At 37.0% G+C, this 21,251-nt stretch overlaps 1 protein-coding gene across 6 annotated transcripts in view; it reads right to left on the bottom strand.

Annotated features, from left to right (window-relative positions):
* Window positions 1-434: 434 nt before the first annotated feature.
* fam168a (family with sequence similarity 168 member A) overlaps window positions 435-21,251 on the bottom strand; it is a 43,917-nt gene continuing 23,100 nt past the window's right edge. For all 6 annotated transcript variants that reach the window (XM_046864326.1, XM_046864327.1, XM_046864330.1 and 3 more), the window contains 5 exons: window positions 20,692-20,772; window positions 11,047-11,189; window positions 9,717-9,897; window positions 5,465-5,595; window positions 435-4,460 (listed from right to left, as the gene is read on the bottom strand). In XM_046864326.1, the coding sequence (XP_046720282.1) occupies window positions 5,483-5,595; window positions 9,717-9,897; window positions 11,047-11,189; window positions 20,692-20,772 (518 nt within the window). In that variant the 3' untranslated portion in view covers window positions 435-4,460; window positions 5,465-5,482. The remainder of the gene's footprint in view (window positions 4,461-5,464; window positions 5,596-9,716; window positions 9,898-11,046; window positions 11,190-20,691; window positions 20,773-21,251) is intronic.

Genomic DNA, 21,251 nt, shown 5'->3' with positions numbered 1-21,251 from the left:
ATTTACACATCCCAGATGTTCTATATGCAACCAGAGGTGTTTTTACTAAGTATTGACCCACGGCATGAATAATCATGCAACCAACAAATACCTGCATTTTTGTTAAATTAACTTTTGTGATACATATTGTGTACATCATAAACATCTCAATTATGTCCATTTTCAATTCTAGGTTTTAATACTACAATACATGGTAAAATGCAACAGGGGTAAATACTTATGCAAGGCATTACTTCCTTCGCATATAAATGAAAGTAGAGACAGAAATGCTTATATGTGGGCGTCCACATCCTTCTATTTGTCATTTATTTATATCCGGCATTTGCTTGCTAGCACCCTCAGTCTAAAGCATTTGCCGAGTACTGACAATCGTTAACTTGCTTAGCATAGCCTCTATTATGGAATGTTTAAATGTGCTAAATACATTTTTTTTGTTTTTATTTTACATTTTTGCCAGTGAATAGACTTAACATGGCAAATGTTGGTTGTTATAGGGATAATGTCCAAAAAAAAAAAAAAAAAAAACAATATGAAACACCAACACCAATTTTGTACTCTGACAATTTCTGACTTTAGAAGTTTTTGAAATGGGGTTTTCTATGCCGTACATACATGCAATTAAGTAATTAATTGCAAAAATAAATGAATTGTAAAAGTTATTTATCCTCTCACTCTCTCCTTTTCGATAAAGGAATATTTTTCCACGGCTCTGCTAAAACCGACCTCAAGAGCTCGAACCCGCCTGTGCCATTATGTTGCATAAAATTTCTGTGAAACTTCTTATTCAGATTAATATATTTAAAGTAGTGTTTGAGTAGCCTAAACGATAAATATGTTTACTGTGAATAATATCACCTCCATGACTAGGGATGTGCCGATAATAATAATAATTATAATTATAATAAAATAATAATAGGATAAACCACAATATTCAACACAGGCTCTCGATGCGTTTCTATTAAAAGGTGGCTACTATGGTTGTGTATTCTCAACATGAAACTTGTTCCCAAATTGTCACGTCTGAGAGTGTATTTCTAGGTGCTGACTCTGCGATCAAAATTAAGAAGTTAAACTATATTATCTCAAAGCTGACCATATACTGCAAAGTTAGCTATCTATGTTAGTCAGCTAACTATAACCTAGCTTGCCCTCATAACAAGGCTGTTTGTTCGAGATTTTTCTTGGGAGAATTTTCTCCTTAAGTTCCAAGGGAAAAAAAAGACATGCTAGTCAACGAGAAAGATACAGGAAATAGTTTTTGAATATATACACTGCTATGGTAATATTTGTATAGGCTGCCCTAAAAGATTCAAGACAGAATATCGGCACATTCTTAATCAAGCCTAATGGGTACTGTAGTATATACTTGTCTTCCTTTAGTAGATCATTAAATAGTGTGTACCGTATATTTGATTATTATTTAACTATGTGACAATATGCTGATATTACTTCATAAATTAACTGATATGTACTGTAGTGCATTCGTAGATTACAAGGGAATAGGATTCATGATATTCTCTGTCTTGCAATACTGTTATACATCGAGGCAGTTTTTCTTATTGCATTTAACAAATACTTCTAAAATATGTGCAGCAAGGTCTCATGACCAAAATGTTCAACAAGGACGAAGGGATTTCTCAACTGGCCACCTTAATGCCATTCTTTTATGCCCTACTTTTCCTTAGCCTATGTTCACACTAGAAAGTGACAAAGCGATCAGTCACAACTACAATTTAGAATGGATTGCCTGTAAGATGGGAGTCCATATATGGCATGTGGTGTGTTCATGAGAAAATATGAATGACCCTGAGTGGGTGTGGCTTGAAGGCCATATGTTAAAAATGTGGGCATGACTTCGAGTGTTGCTGCTTACCTACAGTAATAATGAGGTCAATTGATCAAAGTAGAAAATAATCCTATTTTCTTTGCTCTCTTAAAAAAAGGAAAAACCTCACAAACTAACAAAAAGCTTAACATTAGTGATAGGCAAACTGTATAACTCAGTGTTCTAGAGTCATGTCTGTATGTCGATAGAGCTAAAGCAAATCCTAATTTAATTTAAAAGTAAATTTATTGTTGAGTGTCTGGAGCCATACTCTTTCATTTTGTTGGAAGTCAGAAATTGAGATGCACATAACTCAGAGGTTGTAAATTTAGTGTGACATTAAGATCATTTAAAAAGATCATTATTTTGACCATTCATTTGAGATTCTATTTAAAAAAAAAAAAAAAAAAAAAAAAGACATCTGTATTTCCCAAATTAAACCTTTTCCAATGGCCTACAGCCAATACACAGAGACTGTATTCTCTGATTCTGGCACAATGACAATTAAAAAGCATTTTTTTTCCTGCAATATTGAATAGTCACAATATTGACTTATATTAACAATTTGTTAAACGAATACTGTTTAAAGCAACAGAAATAGGCTAATATTAAAATTTATTCGAATAATAACACTGTAAAAAATGAAGAGTGCATGCAACAAACAAAATAAACTGGGGTACTATTTTTCCACCTTGTAATGTCAATGCTGGGCTACTGCTTACTATCATCATCACCACTTCATTCCAAATGCAGAAAAACGTATGATAAAAAAAACAACAACAACCCTGTGGTAAATGCAAAACATGAACAAACCAAAAACGCAACCACAAATTCAAAAACACAGACATCAGCTCAAAATGACGAGAGCAGATCATTATTGAACATCACAAGCTGGTTGCTAATTGGAACTGGTGCATGACCAGTGCAAAGGAAACAGAATTTTACTAGTTAGCCTAGAAAACACAATTTAATGGGAATATAGTGAGGAATAATAACTAGGCTTCAGTAATTTTTTTTAAATCTTATTTTAAAATGTTTTTATTTTATTTTATTTGCATACTCAATTTGTCATGATGCGAGTACACTATGCAAAATAAGTATGATGTGTGTGTGTGTGTGTGTGTATATATATATATATATATATATATATATATATATATATATACATACACACACACACACACATATACACACACATACTTGCTGAGGAGAAATAGATGGGACAAATTTACAATAACAGTAACAATTACTCACAGCTAAATGTATTACTAGTAAAATTGTGTGTATATATATATATATATATATATATATATATATATATATATATATATATATATATATATATATATATCTCACATTTGGTTTCACTATAAGAATCTTCTACACTTTCCTTTTGTTCCTGCCGACTGTCCTGCGGCAACCCTCATGTGGTGTTCAAAAAGGACCTTCCCTTAAGCTACTGCTAAAGAGATGTTTGATTTCCTGCCATGTTTGCTTTTCCTCTTTTGCTTACTTAATGTGTTTCATACATACGATCTACCAAAATACAGAAATCATGAATATTAACCCATGACCCAGTCTGGTCCCAAACGTCCTCTGTTTTGGCACGTATTTTTTGTAAGATGATATCTGACCCCAATCCCTCAGCCTAAGTGCCTTTTTAAAATGTATTTTATTACATCACTTGCCTCCACTGACACTGTGTGTTGGCAGATGTTTCAGTGTGTATGTGCAACTGCAAGCCACTGCCAAAACGCATCTCTGCACATCACATGCATCTATAGAAATATAATATGCATGTCATAGTTTAGAAACTTATTCTATTTCCAGATGATCCAATAAATAAAGAAATCTGAGTCCTTCACTAAGTTAATAAGTGAGATTAGTGTAAGCGCTCGACATCCTAAATGAAGGTTTGAATGACGTAGAGCTGCCCTACGCACTGTTAAACTTCTTACAAATGTACCTATTAAACTGCTACAAGCTGGAAGACACCCTTGTTATCAATGCTAGAAGATGAAGTGAAGGAAAGTTGTGTAAAATGAAAAACCCGAAGAAAGCAGAAACCCGTCTCAGCCCCTCTGAAAAGGGAATCTGGAAAAAGAAATTACAAATCTACACAAATGTAAGGAGAAAAAAAAACAAAAACAAAAACACCCTGCACTACTATCTAAACCTTATAATATTTGGCATGACAGACATGATGATGAGCATGGTGCAATGTACATTCCCACTCATTGGTGGAAATATGGAACAACAACAGGAAACAACAACAACAACAACATAAAAAAGCACATTGTTTCAAAGTCGTAATTGGTCAAAATCATTCTGGAGTTTCCGCAGGAGTTGACTTAATAATTATCGAATTAAACAAAACAAAACAAAACAAAAACAAAAAAAAACAAATGCAACAAAATAGGTCAGGAATACTAAAACTAAAATACAAGAGGAAATTATTACGGGGGAAAAATTTAATATAATTAAAAACAAAAAAAATTAAAAGCAGCTTTTACAAAATAAGACATAAGAATGCATAAAGTGACCCTTTTTTCTTCTGTCCCGGCAGACGCGGCTGCTGATCACAGAGAGCCCGTGTAAAACTTGAGGATTTTGCATACGACATTTAACTCCAGATCTGGTAAAGAAAAAGAAACACAGGCGTCAGAATCTGAATGCTGTGTTTTACGATTGTTTAACATCCAAGAATATCTCTCAAGTTATTAATCACCTACTACAAACAAGTCCACTTGCAGCATAAGGAAAGGTATTTGTAGTGTAGAAACAATCTTGGCAGAAATAGAACTATGGAAAATATTTAAAATATACTCTATATACTGACTGCACCTGAGGTCTCCTCACCCAACATCGGTATTTGACTTGATTAATGCCCCTATGGTTGAATGAGCACTAAATCTTCACACCCCTGCATCGAAATCTAGTAGGATATTTTCCCAAAAGAGTGGAGGTTATTGGGATACTTCTGGAGGTGTCACAAAAGATCTCCAGGTATAAAGGAAATCAACACTTAAAAAAATGGCTTCGAAAAAAACATTCATACTTAGCAATGATGGTAATCAAGTAAAGGCTGTTTTGTAGCTAAAGTGTTCATTTTAAAGTATGAAAACACCTGGCCAGGTTTTAATAATGTGCATATTAGAAAAGTCTCCATTCTCCTTTCGATTTAATTTTGGAACCACATTAATCCACAAGAGTGTTAGTAAAGTTAGGCACTGATATCAAATGAGAGATTTTGGTGTTCCAGTTTACACCAAATGTGTTCAGTGGGGTTGAGGTCACAGCTTGGGCCATTTACGTTCTTCCACTTTTATCAGGTTTCAGTACCATTTATCAGTATCACTCATTCACTCATCTACAGTAACCCCGGGTCATGGAAAATCCAGGACTTATCTTGGGACCATTGGATGAGACCACTGGATGAAACCATCATAGAATTGCATGCAGATTGCAAAGATAAAGTTGTCTGACTTGCCTACTTATAAAAAAAAAATTCATTAAAAACTACACTTCAGTCTATGTGCACAAATAAAAAGGAACATTTCAGCCACAAGGAAACCAACAGGGAAGCTTATTAAGTTAAAACAATATTTAATAACAAAGCAAATGGAGAAAAAAACTTACATGATTGACAAGTGGGCTCTACCAATGAGGTGGCACATAGCTGTAGCCAGGCGTTCCTTGCGGACGATATGTTGGCACCGTAACTGGGTGTGGACCAAGAGAAGTGTGCTGGGGTGTGGTCAAAAGTGTTCCTGTTTGAAGAATCACAGGGCATTATTTTTAGTCTCTGTACAACTCAACAGCAACATCTATCAAAGTATAAAGAAATAGGCTATCCGTAAGGATTATGATTAGAACAATAGAGGCAGAAATTAAGTTGGCAATTTTTATACTTAGCCAACATGTAGCCAATTACTTTTTCTATTGGTTAGCTACATCAAGCTATTATTTTATTATTTAATCATATGGTTTGCTCTTAAATAAAGATTTCTTATTTTTTGCAAGTTTCTCACACTTTAATGTTTCAGATCATCAAACTAATGTTTGGTCAATGAAGGTTTTTATTATTGAGGGGAAAACAAAATCCAAAACTACATAGCCCTGTGTGAAAAAGTGTTTGCCCCCTAAACCTAATAACAGGTTGGGCCACCCTTAGCAGCAACAACTGCAATCAAAAGTGTTTGGAATAACTTGCAATGAGTCTGTTACAGCGCTGTACAGAATTGTTGTAATTCAGCCACACTGGAGGGTTTTCGAGCATGAACCGCCTTTTTTAAGGTCATGCCACAGCATCTCAATAGGATTCAGGTCAGGACTTTGACTAGGCCACTCCAAAATCTTAATTTTGTTTTTCTTCAGCTATTCAGAGGTGGACTTGCTGGTATGTGTTTTGGATCATTGTCCTGCTGCAAAACCCAAGTTCGCTTCAGCTTGAGGTCACGAACAGATGGCCGAACATTCTCCTTCATGATTTTTTCATCCTTTAATTCATAGTTCCATTTATCACAGTAAGTCTTCCAGGTCCTGAAGCAGCAAAACAGCCCCAGACCATCACACTACCACCACAATAGTTTATTGTTGGTATGATGTTCTTTTTCTAATACGCGGTGTTACTTTTATGCCAGATGTAATGTGAGACACATCTTCCCAAAAGTCTTGGGATCATCAAGATGTTTTCTGGCAAAAGTGAGACGAGCCTTTATGTTCTTTTTGGTCAGCAGCGGTTTTCGGCTTGAAATTCTCCCATGTAGACCATTATTGCCAGGTCTCTTTCTTATGGTGAAATTAATGAACACTGACCTTATCTGAGGCAAGTGCAGCCTGCAGTTCTTTGGATGTTCTTTGGATGTCTTTTGTGACCTCTTGGATAAGTCGTCGCTGTGCTCTTGGGGTAATTTTGGTCATCCGGTCACTCTTGGGAAGGTTCTCCACTGTTCCATGTTTTTGCCATTTGTGAATAATTTCTCTCAATGTGGTTCACTGGAGTCCCAAAGCTTTAGAAATGGCTTTATAACCTTTTCCAGACTGATAGATCTCAATTACTTTCTTTCTCATTTGTTTCTGAATTTATTTGGATCTCAGCATGATGTCTAGCTTTTGAGGAACTTTTGGTCTGCTTCACTTTGTCAGGCAGGTCCTATTTAAGAGATTTCTTGATTGCGAACAGGTGTAGCAGTAATCAGGCCTGGGTGTGTCTAAAGAAATTTAACTCGGGTGTGATAAACCACAGTTTTTTCCCTCAAAAAAAACCCCAAAAACAAATATTTTAATCAGGAAGGTGGCAAACACTTTTTCACTCCACTGTACCTCTTTATGTCAACTCCAAATATCTACTGGTGCATTGATTTTTATTGATGTTATATATACATATATATGCAATATAAATAGAAATTGCTTCAATGCGATGCAAAAACCCTGGTGTGCATTGCTGCCCTAATGATTTGACAGCAAAAATGACTGCAATCTGAGTGTGTTTCATGATTTAAAAAGAGAACCCAGCCATTAGGTTTGCACAAAACAGTGCACTCTTAGTGCCAGTCCCAAGCCCAGATAAATGGGGGGTGGGGGTTGCGTTAGGAAGGGCATCCAGCGTAAAACATGTGCCAAATCAAATATGTGGATCACAAACCACAATTTCATACCGGATCGGTCGCGGCCCGGGTTACCAACGACCGTCGCAGGTATTATTAGCCAACAGGGTACCCATGGAAATTGGGCTACTGTTGGCCGAAGGAGGAGAAGGAGAGGAGGAAGACGTCTAAAGAGACAGCGGGAAAAGGAGAAGTGTAGGAGAGGGGAGGTTAGGGTTGGCACTTTATATGCTGGTACTATGACTGGTAAAGGGATCAGGGAAGCTGATATGATGGAGCAAAGGTAGATATGTTGTGTGTTCAGGAGACCAAGTGGAAAGAGAGTAAGACCAGGAGCACTGGAGGTGGCTTTAAACTGTGAAAAGAGAAATGGTATAGGCGTGATTTTGAGTACAGTAAGACTGTAGTGAAGGTGAAGAGATTTTCTGATAATGTGATGAACGTGAAGCTGCAAGTTTAAGAGGTAATGATAAATTCATCAGTGCTTATGCTCCACAAGTGGGTTGTGAGATGGAGGAGAAGAAAAAATTTTGGAGTAAGTTAGATGAAGTGGTGGAGAGTGTACCTAAGAAAGAACGATTGGTGATTGGGGCAGACTTTAATGGCCATGTTGGTGAAGGAAACAGAGGTGATGAGGAGGTGATGAGTAGGTATGGTCTTAGGGAAAGGAATAAGAGAGAGATTGGAGACTGTAAGGTGTTGGCAGGGGACAGTTTAGCAAGACAGCATTGGATGGTGGTCTGTAGGATGGTTTTGGAGGTGAAGAGGAAGAAGAGGAGAGTGAGGATTGAAAGAAGATTAAGATGGTCAAAACTGAAGGAGGAAGACTGTAGTGTGAGATTCAGGGAAGAGGTCAGACAAGGGCTCGGTGGTTGTGAAGAGGTGCTGCATGATTGACGCAACTACTGCAGAAGTGATAAGGGAGACAGCTAGAAAGGTAAGCAATAAAGGATGGAGATGGAAATGTGTTGACTAGTGAGGAGAGTGTGTTGAGAAGATATAGGGTATTTTGAGCAGCTGATGAATGAGGAAAATGAAAGCGAGAGAAGGATGGTGTGGGGATGGTGAAGCAGGAGATGGATAGAATTAGTGAGCGCAGCAATTAAGAGGATGAAGAGTGGAAAGTCGGTTGGCCCCGATGACATTTCAGTAGAAGCATGGAGATGTTTAGGAGAGATGGCAGTGGAGTTTTTAACAAGAATGCTTAACAAGATTTTGGAAGGTGAGATGACGCCTGAGGAATGGAGGAAGGAGTGTGCTGGTTCAAGTTTTTAATAATAAAGGAGAAGTGCAGACCTGCAGTTACTACAGGGGGAATAAAGTTGATCAGTCACACCATAAAGTTATGGAAAAAAGTAGTGGAAGCCAGGCTGAGAGAAGAGGTGACCATCTGTAATCAACAGTATGGTTTCATGCCAAGGAAGAGCACCACAGACGCATTATTTGCTTTGAAACAGGGAATGAAAGTCAGTGGAAGTAAGACAGTACATGTGTGTGAATGAGAGGGAGGGCAGTGAAGTGGTGTGGTTGCAGGGAGAAGAGGTGGTGAAGGTAGAGGAGTTCAGGTACCTGGGGTCAACAGTGCAAAGTAACAAGAGAGTGTGTTAGAGAAGTGAAGGAAAGGGTACAGGCGGAGTGAAGTGGGTGGAGTAGAGTGATAGCAGGAGTGATTTGTGATAGAAGAGTATCTGTGAGAGTGAAAGGGAAAGTTTATAGGACTGTAGTGAGACCTGCGATGTTGTATGGTTTAGAGGCAGTGGCATTGAGTAAAAGACAGGAGGTAGAGCTGAAGATGTTGGGATTTTCATTGGGAGTGACGACGATGGACAGGATTAGAAATGAGTTTATTAGATGGACAGCGCATGTAAGATGTTTTGGGGACAAAGTGAGAGAGGCCCAGTTGAGATGGTTTGGACACAGGAGGCATAGTGCAGAGGAGGGACATGGGGTATATTGATAGAAGAATGCTGAGGATGGAGCCACCAAGAAGGAGGAAAAGAGGAAGGCCAAGGAGGAGGTTTATGGATGTGGTGAAGGAAGACATGCAGGTAGTTGGATTGAAAGAGGCAGATGTAGAGGACAGGGGGAAAATGGAGACAGATGATCCACTGTGGCGACCCCTAATGGGAGCAGCCGAAAGAAGAAGAAATGTATATATATATATGCAGGGCAACATACAGAAGTCAAAAGGTTCTACCGCTGCCATAAAATGTGTGTTTGTGTGTTTGTGTTTGTGTTTGTGTGTTTGTGTGTTTGTGTGCATGTTTGTTTCTTTGTTTGACCTGCAGACATAGCCATAGTGGTTCCTGCCACCATGCCCATGGTGAGCGCGCTGGGTCGCTGGGTCACAGGGGGCACCGGGGCAGGGTATAGGGCAGAAGGGATGCTGTTGGGCTGCACCACTGTGGTGTGATGGATAACGTGGGGCTGTGCAGCGTACACAGGCTGAGTGTAATAGGCTCCCTATAGAGACAGTAGCATTTGAATGTTATTAATGAATGTCAGTTCCTAAAAATAACTTTTCAATCACATTTTCACAAATGTATTGTTGTAAATAATAATAAATAATATGAAGATTAAAAGTTCATTAACATTGGCAAACTGAGACCAGTTTTTGCATTTTCCTCAATATCAACTAAATATAACAATCCCAGGAGACCCTTAAAAAAGGGAAACCCAAAAAATATACTGTAGTATATGCACAACTGAATTAAGTACCTTCAACTGTAAAAAAAATGAAATGAATCAAAACTAAAAAATTATAGGAAATATGAATATTTTGTGATCCCATTGTATGTATGAATCCCTGACTCTCAATGCACTAGTCATCTGAGGTTGTAAATGTGCAGCCAGCATTTTATAAACTAACATTACTGCACTTGCACTAGTCATAAACTCAATTGATCTCTTTATTTTTACATAATGTGGCATAATTATATTAAACAAGATTTATAATACCTACAAATGGCAGAAATTAGCTCCCTCAGGCTTAATACCAACTATTTGTATTAATTTATGCGTGCAAGCGTTGTTCCTCAAGTAAACATCAAGCTTTATAAAGCATACTAAGGGTGAGAAATGAATGCATTTGCATATATACTGTTTTGTATTCTGCATCTTCAGGCAGAAGTGTCTTAAAGTGCACACATTAATATTGCAGCAAATACCTACAAATAATTTTACTTTGTCAATGTAAAAGACAATCTTCTACAGACCCCTTTATTAAACCAACTTGCACATAGTTTGACTAAATTTTTTATAGATATAGTATATGTGAAACTTCTTAAAACACTTCAGAAATCTTAAGAGACATTGTGACTACTATAGGACACGCCTACATGATGCTTCTTAGAGCTTTTAAAGTAGTTTTCTAGACTGGGTTGTGGAAAATGAAACAATCCACCCCCTTTTACTCAATCCTCAGTAAATAATATTAACAGTAATTTTCATAAATGCTGCTGTTAGTCATTTACACCAGCTTAATGCACCACCTCACACCCTCAAATTCCTGCCAGCAGAATGTTTTCACTCAGTGAAATCTGAATTATCATCTTTTAACACAATGTGGTTCAGTGTTACAAATACCCCTGGTCTCAGTCAGAGCTCCCTTACCTGAGTGTAGAGATTCTGTTGGGGATAGGCACTGCGAATGGGGTACATGGCTGAGGGGTATGTGTTTGGAGAGGGGGAATATGGTGGTGGGGCTCCATTCGATTGGGATGGTGGAACTTTGAACGGAGTCCCTGCAGTGTATCCTGAGGTAGAGAACAAAATATGTTTTTAGTGGACAACATACAGATATATGGGCAAAAAATTAAATGCAACTACATTCCTATTTCATTCACCCCCCCCCCCCCCCCCCAAGCAGAAAGTGACAATATTAATAGTCCTAAACAAATCGTTGATCAGCAAATTTGCAAAAATGAAATAGATGAAGAAACCAATTATGTGATAGCTTTATCTGTTAAAATATTAAAGCTTTTATGTAAACTTACATATAGTTTTTATAAATTCTTTTACAGAAAGAAGCCAGTGTTGTTCGCGTCAATAATAATGAGTTTTAAATATTTTAATAACTTTACATGTAAAATTTACATTAGTATCGTGATTTTGTACCATTTTTTTTGTCCCCCCCAAATAGTTTTCTGCAGCAAAGGTAAATGGGCAAATGGTGGCACATGAAAGTCTCAGGAGTGCAGCTGTTTTATCCTTACTCATACTCTGACAAATGGTTTGTTACAAAGACCATTAAAAGTACACACACACACACACACACACACACACACACACACACACACACACACATATGAGAACAGGGTGGTATGGAGACGGATGATCCACTGTGGCGACCCCAAATGGGAGCAGCCGAAAGAAGAACATACAGTGTGTGTGTGTGTGTGTGTAAAAGGTAAAAGGTCTTATTTCCAGGATACTGAGAAATAAGTGCAAATGAAAATATACAAATATACCTTAGGGTCACTTGGGTCTGCATTCAATCAAAGAAATGTGCAGCCAGCATTTTATAAACTAACATTACTGCACTTGCACTAGTCATAAACTCAATTGATCTCTTTATTTTTACATAATGTGGCATAATTATATTAAACAAGATTTATAATACCTACAAATGGCAGAAATTAGCTCCCTCAGGCTTAATACCAACTATTTGTATTAATTTATGCGTGCAAGCGTTGTTCCTCAAGTAAACATCAAGCTTTATAAAGCATACTAAGGGTGAGAAATGAATGCATTTGCATATATACTGTTTTGTATTCTGCATCTTCAGGCAGAAGTGTCTTAAAGTGCACACATTAATATTGCAGCAAATACCTACAAATAATTTTACTTTGTCAATGTAAAAGACAATCTTCTACAGACCCCTTTATTAAACCAACTTGCACATAGTTTGACTAAATTTTTTATAGATATAGTATATGTGAAACTTCTTAAAACACTTCAGAAATCTTAAGAGACATTGTGACTACTATAGGACACGCCTACATGATGCTTCTTAGAGCTTTTAAAGTAGTTTTCTAGACTGGGTTGTGGAAAATGAAACAATCCACCCCCTTTTACTCAATCCTCAGTAAATAATATTAACAGTAATTTTCATAAATGCTGCTGTTAGTCATTTACACCAGCTTAATGCACCACCTCACACCCTCAAATTCCTGCCAGCAGAATGTTTTCACTCAGTGAAATCTGAATTATCATCTTTTAACACAATGTGGTTCAGTGTTACAAATACCCCTGGTCTCAGTCAGAGCTCCCTTACCTGAGTGTAGAGATTCTGTTGGGGATAGGCACTGCGAATGGGGTACATGGCTGAGGGGTATGTGTTTGGAGAGGGGGAATATGGTGGTGGGGCTCCATTCGATTGGGATGGTGGAACTTTGAACGAGTCCCTGCAGTGTATCCTGAGGTAGAGAACAAAATATGTTTTAGTGGACAACATACAGATATATGGGCAAAAAATTAAATGCAACTACATTCCTATTTCATTCACCCCAAGCAGAAAGTGACAATATTAATAGTCCTAAACAAATCGTTGATCAGCAAATTTGCAAAAATGAAATAGATGAAGAAACCAATTATGTGATAGCTTTATCTGTTAAAATATTAAAGCTTTTATGTAAACTTACATATAGTTTTTATAAATTCTTTTACAGAAAGAAGCCAGTGTTGTTCGCGTCAATAATAATGAGTTTTAAATATTTTAATAACTTTACATGTAAAATTTACATTAGTATCGTGATTTTGTACCATTTTTTTTGTCCCCCCCAAATAGTTTTCTGCAGCAAAGGTAAATGGGCAAATGGTGGCACATGAAAGTCTCAGGAGTGCAGCTGTTTTATCCTTACTCATACTCTGACAAATGGTTTGTTACAAAGACCATTAAAAAGTACACACACACACACACACACACACACACACACACACACACACACACACATATGAGAACAGGGTGGTATGGAGACGGATGATCCACTGTGGCGACCCCAAATGGGAGCAGCCGAAAGAAGAACATACAGTGTGTGTGTGTGTGTGTGTAAAAGGTAAAAGGTCTTATTTCCAGGGATACTGAGAAATAAGTGCAAATGAAAATATACAAATATACCTTAGGGTCACTTGGGTCTGCATTCAATCAAAGAAATGATACACAAGAAACTATTGATATATCAATACAACTCTGATCTACTTGTGTGCTTGGCTTAAATCATAGTTATAATAAATACATACATACATACAAACACACTTATGTTTTTAGTGTCGCCAATGTTTTTACACTCTAACACACACTTGTGGTCCTCCATGGCTTTAAAGTAAAGATATAGCTATCTTTTACAGATGACAAAAATTTGAATTCATATTTTTTAACCAGGACAAAATAATAATACAATATATCTAATTAAAACAGATTTAACCATCCAATGCATGGTTCTATTTCTGAACATCACCACTGACAGGAACTGAAAGCTACACAGAGAAATGAAAGTGGTGGCGCTGAACTTTGTATGTACCACCCATTAGACTGATTTTTTTAATCAAGTTTAGAAAAGCTTTTTTAGAACTAAATTCTTTAGTGCACCAAAGTGAGTGAATAAATGTAAATAATAGATGTCTTAAAAAAAAACAAAAGAAATGAGATTTCTTTGTCTCACTCTTTGTGTTAAGAACTTTTGCACTCAACCACAAGATAATGCAAGAATATATAATAAATCATAAAACTCAGAAAAAAAAGTAATGCAAACAAACCATTCTAAATAAAAAAAATTATTTCGAGCTATGTTAGTAGACTTTGAACTGAATTGAGCTAAACTAGACATAATAGAGAGACTGAGAAGAGAAACAGTAAAAGAAAAGAAAGAACAAAATAGACATAGATCAGATGGCGGCCTCCATTATTTACATGCACAAAGAAAAAGCTTCCAAACTGTTGTGTGTCAGTCCAAACAAAGCTCCTCACAGACCAGAGATTTAATCCATACTAATCCTCTTGGTATTAAATATATGAGCCACTTATATCTATCCTGCTTATCTTCACTAATGCACTTCGTTTAGACAAGTTATGGGTTTGTTTTTCGAACTTCATGACAAAGCAAATCTTATTGAACTCGACAAACTCATGGCATGGGCCACAGCAGCAAGTCAAACCTCAGCCAATCACAGAAATCACAAGGACAGACCCAAGCACAACTTTTTTTTTCTATAGAATGATTCTGAAATATATAAATATTATGCTGGCTTTGATAATAAAGGCAACTATTTCTTATTAACAGGCAGGGAGGCCACTTTTTACTGGAACTGACAGGCACTGAGGCCACACCCCTTTCATTTGAACTGACAGACGGACAAACCATGTCTCTATCAATGGAATGCAAAGTCCACATCTCTTTTAAGGGAACTGACATAAAAAAAAGGCCAGATCTTATTTACAGGAACTGATCGGCATAGAGGCCCTTGCATTTTAACTGACATGCAGAAAAATCATGCCTTTTCTAAGTACGGTGAATTACTACAATAGAAAATCATCAGTACAAGATTTGATCAGCATACATTAAGGTTTTTTATTTCTTAAGAGCTAGCATGTGAATCCAATAACACATGCCTTATACATACAGCAACATTCAAATATCCTTGAGATAGAGACAAGACATACTGTATGTCTAATGAGGTTAAGAATGGACTGGTGTTTAACAAATTCATATATTAAAAATAAAAACTGTAGGATGCAATATGAAGTGTAATGGTGGAGATTCCTGCACATTTCATTCATTTCATAAACACCTTTGTGTTGTTTCTGAATTCTTCTGACAGGCACAAGTCAATGTTCTTCAACAGACTTCTGGGAGAATATAATATGGGAGCATAAGTGGTTCTTGCTAAAACCTTTGCAAAAAGTTAGAGGCACACAATTGTATATGATGCCTCTTGATGCAGTAGCATTACATTTTTCTATTACATGAACTAGAAGACCCAAAACTGTTCCAGCCTGACAATGCCCCTGTGTACAAAGAGAGCTCTATGAAGACAAGGTTTTTCATGGTTTTGAGTGGAAGTTCTTAAGTAGCCTGCGATAGAGCCCTGACCTTATCCCTATTGAATAGCTTTGGCATGAACTGGAATGCTGACTGCACCTCAAATCTCCTCACCAACTATACGGATGGATGGATGGATGGATCGGTCATTGCATAGTACAGTTACACAGCACAACCAAATTCTGTTTAGCATCCACCAGAAGCGCAAATATTAAGAATTGTGCAAATTTACAAGTACAGATAAATATGTAAGTGTATGCATGTAATATTATATGTAGTACATGTATAATACATGTAGTAATATACCGTATATACATACATATACACATATCTGTAAATATACATACAGCAAATGTGGAATGGGATGTCCAAAAAGCAGATTCAAATCTTAAAAAAAAAAACTTTTATTTTTTAATTAGGTGTATATTTTATAATAAAGGTAAATAGTTATTTTTATAAAACCTGTGCTATCGTGTTTTTGTAGACGTACACAGTAAAGATTCATCAGTGTATGAAAGGGATATAGCTGAATGCAAATGCATTACTCAGACTGAAGAGATTCCTTAATAATTGCAAAGCCTGTGGTTTAGTGGTCTAAAGTAAATTAGTCAATGAGTTTACTAATTTGTTGGCAGGAGAATTAACTCAATTTGTTAGATATGTGTTAGGATAAAATGTAAATATATAAACATAGTTTTACTCAGGTCTCAGGTTTATCTCTAGTTGAAGCAAAGGAGAAACTTGAATGATCGAGGGTCTGTAAGAGCCAGAATTCGCACAACATCCTCAAAGTGCTGCCATTTTTTCAAGGCCATGGGGTCAATTTTACTATGGACGCCACTTTAGGGATCACGAAGGGTCACGAAGGGTAGTTAACTGTATTTGAAAAATAATGCATACCAGAAGTGGTAATTCCTAACTGCCCATTGCCAGCATTTCCGTTTATACCACAGTTATCATACCTCAAAATACTATTCATTTGATTTCTTTCGAGACTAGTTTTACTAATTTTCAAACTATTTCTAGCCCTACATATCACGAGCCTTCTTACTAAACATAAGATATTGTTCTAGAACTAGAAAAGAGGCTTGTTATTCATCTAAAAACTTTATTTTAATTATCTCAATGTGGTTTGTCAGATTGTGTTTTTGTAAATTATTATGATGAAGTATGTCATTGTGTTTTTGTGGACAGAATTGTAATTTTCCATTATTTCAGTTAGAGTAGCAATATGGAACTGCAAATAAATACACTGCCTGTCCAAAAAAAAAAAAAAGATCACACTAATATTTCGTTCGCATTCGCCGTGGCATGGTTTCGACAATCTTCTCCAATGTCACAGCATTTATTCCTGTCCAGAGTTGCAGTAATTTTTAACCAAGATTTTGTATTGATGACGGAAGAGTCGGATCACTGCGCCAAGTCTTCTCCAGCACATCCCAAAGAGTCTCAATAGGGTTAAGGTCTGGACTCTGTGGTGGCTGATCTGTATGGGAAAATGATGTCTCATGCTCCCTGAACCACTCTTTCACAATTTTTTCTCACATTGTCATCTTGGAATATGCCTGTTCTTTGCTTGATGCATGCCAGTAATTTGTTTCTTCTAAAACAGATTGACATCTTTTCCACGACCACTGGATGTCTTCTCGAAATGGTTGTTTTAGAAATGAGAAGCTACTCACTGCATCAAGTTAAATAACTTATCAGCTGAAACATAATCATCCATACAATAATTATCCAATGGGAGGCTCTTACTTATTTGCTTAGTTAAATCCAGGTGGTGACTATTTTTTGGACAGCCAGTGTGTAAATGTGTGCATAAAAACAGAAATGCCTAGAAATACTTTATCTGTTTATTATATAATTGCACACCTTTGAATGTGTGTTAACCAAACAGAATCAAGTATCAGCAACAGTGCTGCAGTATAAACAAACAGATACAATATATGGCAGAAGTTTTGGGATCCCTGACCATTATGTAGGTCTCAAATTGGGAAGCACTTAACTGTATTGCACTATTTTGTATGCTGTAGACTTAAATTTTTCCTTCAGTGGAAATAAGATGCCTCAAACCTGTTCCAGCATGACTATTTCCCTGTCTACATGGATTATGGATAAAGTTGGAGTGAAAGAACTCGGGGTCCTGCACAGAATCCTCAAAACCTAAATGTGGCTAAATGCTTCCCTCTTTTTTTTTTAATGAGGCCTAGATTCGAATTAGATTTTGATCTAGCATAGCATAAAATAGATGCATTATACTTACTGCATTGAAAGTATGTGTGCAGGTGTGTGAGATATGTTATCAAAAAACAGTACCTATTGTTTTAATGTGGTGAAATAAGAGTATTTGCTGAATGCTTGTGTGTGACGAACTGTGATCACCCACAATTACCCAAATAAAAACCCGCATTTTCTGTCCAACCACAAGGGGGCAGTGTTAGTCTATGATACCCAATAGTGAAGGAAAACGAGACAAAACCATATGCTTTTAATTTCACTGTAATTTATAATTCTGGCATTAATAGTTTATCGATTTTGTTCACAGGAACAAGCAACGGAATAAAAAAAATATATATAAAATAAATTATATTTTTGATGTTAAAAGATGTTTTATGTTAATTGTAGACAAAAGCTCTAGAGCACCTATATCGACTGTGAACTAAAATGACTATAAATGTGGATTTTCTGGGTTGCCTCTGTCTCCCACACTTTCTCTCAACCACCAAAAATGTATTCAGGTCAAATGGCTTTCATGTTCCTCTGTTGTTCTTCACCCTTGACCCACAAAATGTGATGGTTTACGCAGGCTCAGGTGCTTTTCTTCTCATTACGAGTGAAAAAGCGATTATCCGACTTACAATATGAACTGGCAGCTCAAACTGGCCATTTTCTGTGACCTTTCAACCATAAATTTACCTTCCCCGGAACTGTCACTGATTCAGTTTCCCTTCCGATTCTGTGTGAAATCCAGATCATATGTCAGAGATCACACCGTTTCCCAATTCTAAAGTATGATGTGAACATTAACTGAAGCTCATAAAATAATCTGCATCATTTTATGCATTGTGCTGATGTGTCATGATTGAACACATACCTATAAGTAAGCAGTTATTCAGATGTACATGTGCACCTATTTCTAACAAAAGCAAGCCTTAGAGACAGAAAGATGAAAAAAAAAGAAAAGATGGATGCTACACTGTACAGTGCCGGCTCGACTCTCCACAGGTGTTAATACACACCCAGCAGTTCACACACATGCCCAGACGGGGCACGATGCCCAGTGTGTGTGTTTCTGCTCTAAACTCTGCCTACACTTTTTCACACCCATCTGTTAGGATAGAGAGAACAGGACATCTCATCTACTGGATGCTGTCCAAAACTAAAAGTTTAATCCAATGCCATTTACATCTACAGTTCATCATCTACATAGATTTACATAGAATCTACATAGAGTTTTGTAGCCTTTGCTTCATTATTTTATTATCTTGGCTGTATGTTTAGGGTCGTTGTCCAGTGGGAAGATCAACCGTCGCCCCAGTCTGAGGTCAGGAGCAGGTTTTCATTAAGGATGTCTTTGTTCATTTCTGCATTCATCCTTCCTCGAGCCTGACTAGTCTCCCAGTTCTTGCAGCTAAAAAACATCCCCACAGTATGCGGATGCCACCACCGTGCTTTACTGTAGGAATGGTTTTGGCCAGCTGATCAACCATGCCATGTTTCCTCCAAACATGGCGGTTGGCATTCAGGCTGTCATGTGCCTTTTACTGAGAAGAGGCTTCTGTCTGGCTACTCTACCATACAAGCCTGATTAGTGGATTTCTGCAAAGATGGTTGTTCTTCTAGAATACAATCCTTCTTCTCGATACAATCCTGTCTCAGAGGTCTACAGACAATTCCTAGGACTTCATGGCTTGCTCTGACATGCACTGTTAACTGTGGAACCTCATAAAGACAGGTGTGTGCCTTTCCTAATCACGTCCTAAATTTATCACAGGTGGACTCTAATCAAGTTGAAGAAACATCTCAAGTATGATCAGTGGAACCAGGAAGCACCTAAGCTTATAGGTGAGTGTCATGGCAAAGGCTAAGAATTCTTATGTGCATGTGATTTTTTTCATTTTTTATAAAGTTTGCAAAGATCTCAAACAACCTTCTTTCACCTTGTCATTATGGTGTATTGTATGTAGAATTTTGAAGAAAATAAGGAATTTCATCCATTTTGGAATAAAGCTGTAATATAACAAAATGTGGAAAAAGTGAAGCACTGTGAATATTTCCTGGATGCACTGTAGCTATTTTGCCAAGCCTTCTACTGTCTCAAGCTGAAAACCTTATTTTCACATACTTATTATAAAAATATATATTTGATGTACATTATGAGTAAGATGTTTAAAGGGGTGGAATGTTTGTCTTGAGAATGAGCTGCTTCTGGAAGTCGAAATGAACGGAATAGAATGGAAGAAAGAGCGGTTATTTGTTTGTCAGATTTATGTGAAATTTCATTGTACCCAGCAGTCAAGATTAGATTATAGAATCAGTCCAAACATATATAAGGTCACAGCCAGGTCAAATGTCTGAAACAGTTTTTTTTCTAATAGCACTTTACTGTTCGGCATACAGAAAACAGTTCAGGTTCAAGGCACATTTTCTTTAAAAGGTTAATTAATTTAGTACGCACCCTGTTTTCAAATACATAAGAGCACCATATATAAGGTGCGTGATTATGGGCTGTAGACATTTCATTATGCAACATATTTAAAGCCTCCAAAAATTCCTAATAATCATGACATCTATATTCATATGTAACCTAATATAATCTCATGTGACTTACCTCATTCTTATGCCAATTTTGTTTCTAACACACACTATGATATTCACTGTATGTTTATATACAGTGATCTTGGTAAGAGATATAAAATCTATCCCAGGTTGGAGATGCAAAATCCACTTCAACCAATGTCTACCTTCTGACCTGATTGGCATTTTTATTTTACAAAATGATAAAGGAAAATTTGTCTTGTTCTTGTCTTCAATTAAATTACAGATATATACATTCCAAAAATGCTCATGGTTTATTTTATGGGTATTTGAAGCATATAATTTGGGAACATTGAAGTGTTGTTGACAGTGGAGACTTCTATGTTGGCATCAAATTCTACTTGTTGTATAAGGAAGTATGCGACATACTGTGTGTGCATGTGTGTGTGTGCTTTCTTACCTGGAGGGTACCCTGGACTACCTGTCTGATAGAGACTTGGTGTGTAGGCAGGTGCTGCAGTAGGATAGCCTGCTGGGTAACCTAACAAACACGCACACAGCGGAAAAGATGTAAGCAACATAATGTGGGGAGAAAAAAAAGAACACAACGCTGCGAAAATGTCAGTTCGTGTCTCAAAAGGATGATGACTAAGAGTCTAATTTAGTCATCAGCTGTGATATACTAATGTAAATCTTCCATGGCAACGTCAGAACATTTGGTGAATAAGAGGGAAAGAGAGAGAGAGAGAGAGAGAGAGGGTGGAGAGAAAGAGAAGAGAAAGGTAGAGCGCAGGCTTGGTGATTGAACAGGATGGGCCCAGATGGTGTTCATTACCACTCGTCTGTCTTAATAAGATACAGTTGAGCGAGTGCGAAACACATAGCACCCACTGCCATACTGAACAGCAGAGCTGTCAGACACACACACCCACACACACACAAATCAGACACAACTCTCCAGGAACAATAAGTTGAAACTGCCATGTCTGATGTAGAGTGAGCTGGTCCCAATGTATCTGA

This window comes from Silurus meridionalis, chromosome 13 (genome assembly GCF_014805685.1).
Source record: "Silurus meridionalis isolate SWU-2019-XX chromosome 13, ASM1480568v1, whole genome shotgun sequence".
Taxonomy (NCBI): domain Eukaryota; kingdom Metazoa; phylum Chordata; class Actinopteri; order Siluriformes; family Siluridae; genus Silurus; species Silurus meridionalis.
The sequence above is the reverse complement of the archived record's forward strand: the minus strand, read 5'-3'. Positions and strand labels throughout refer to the sequence as shown.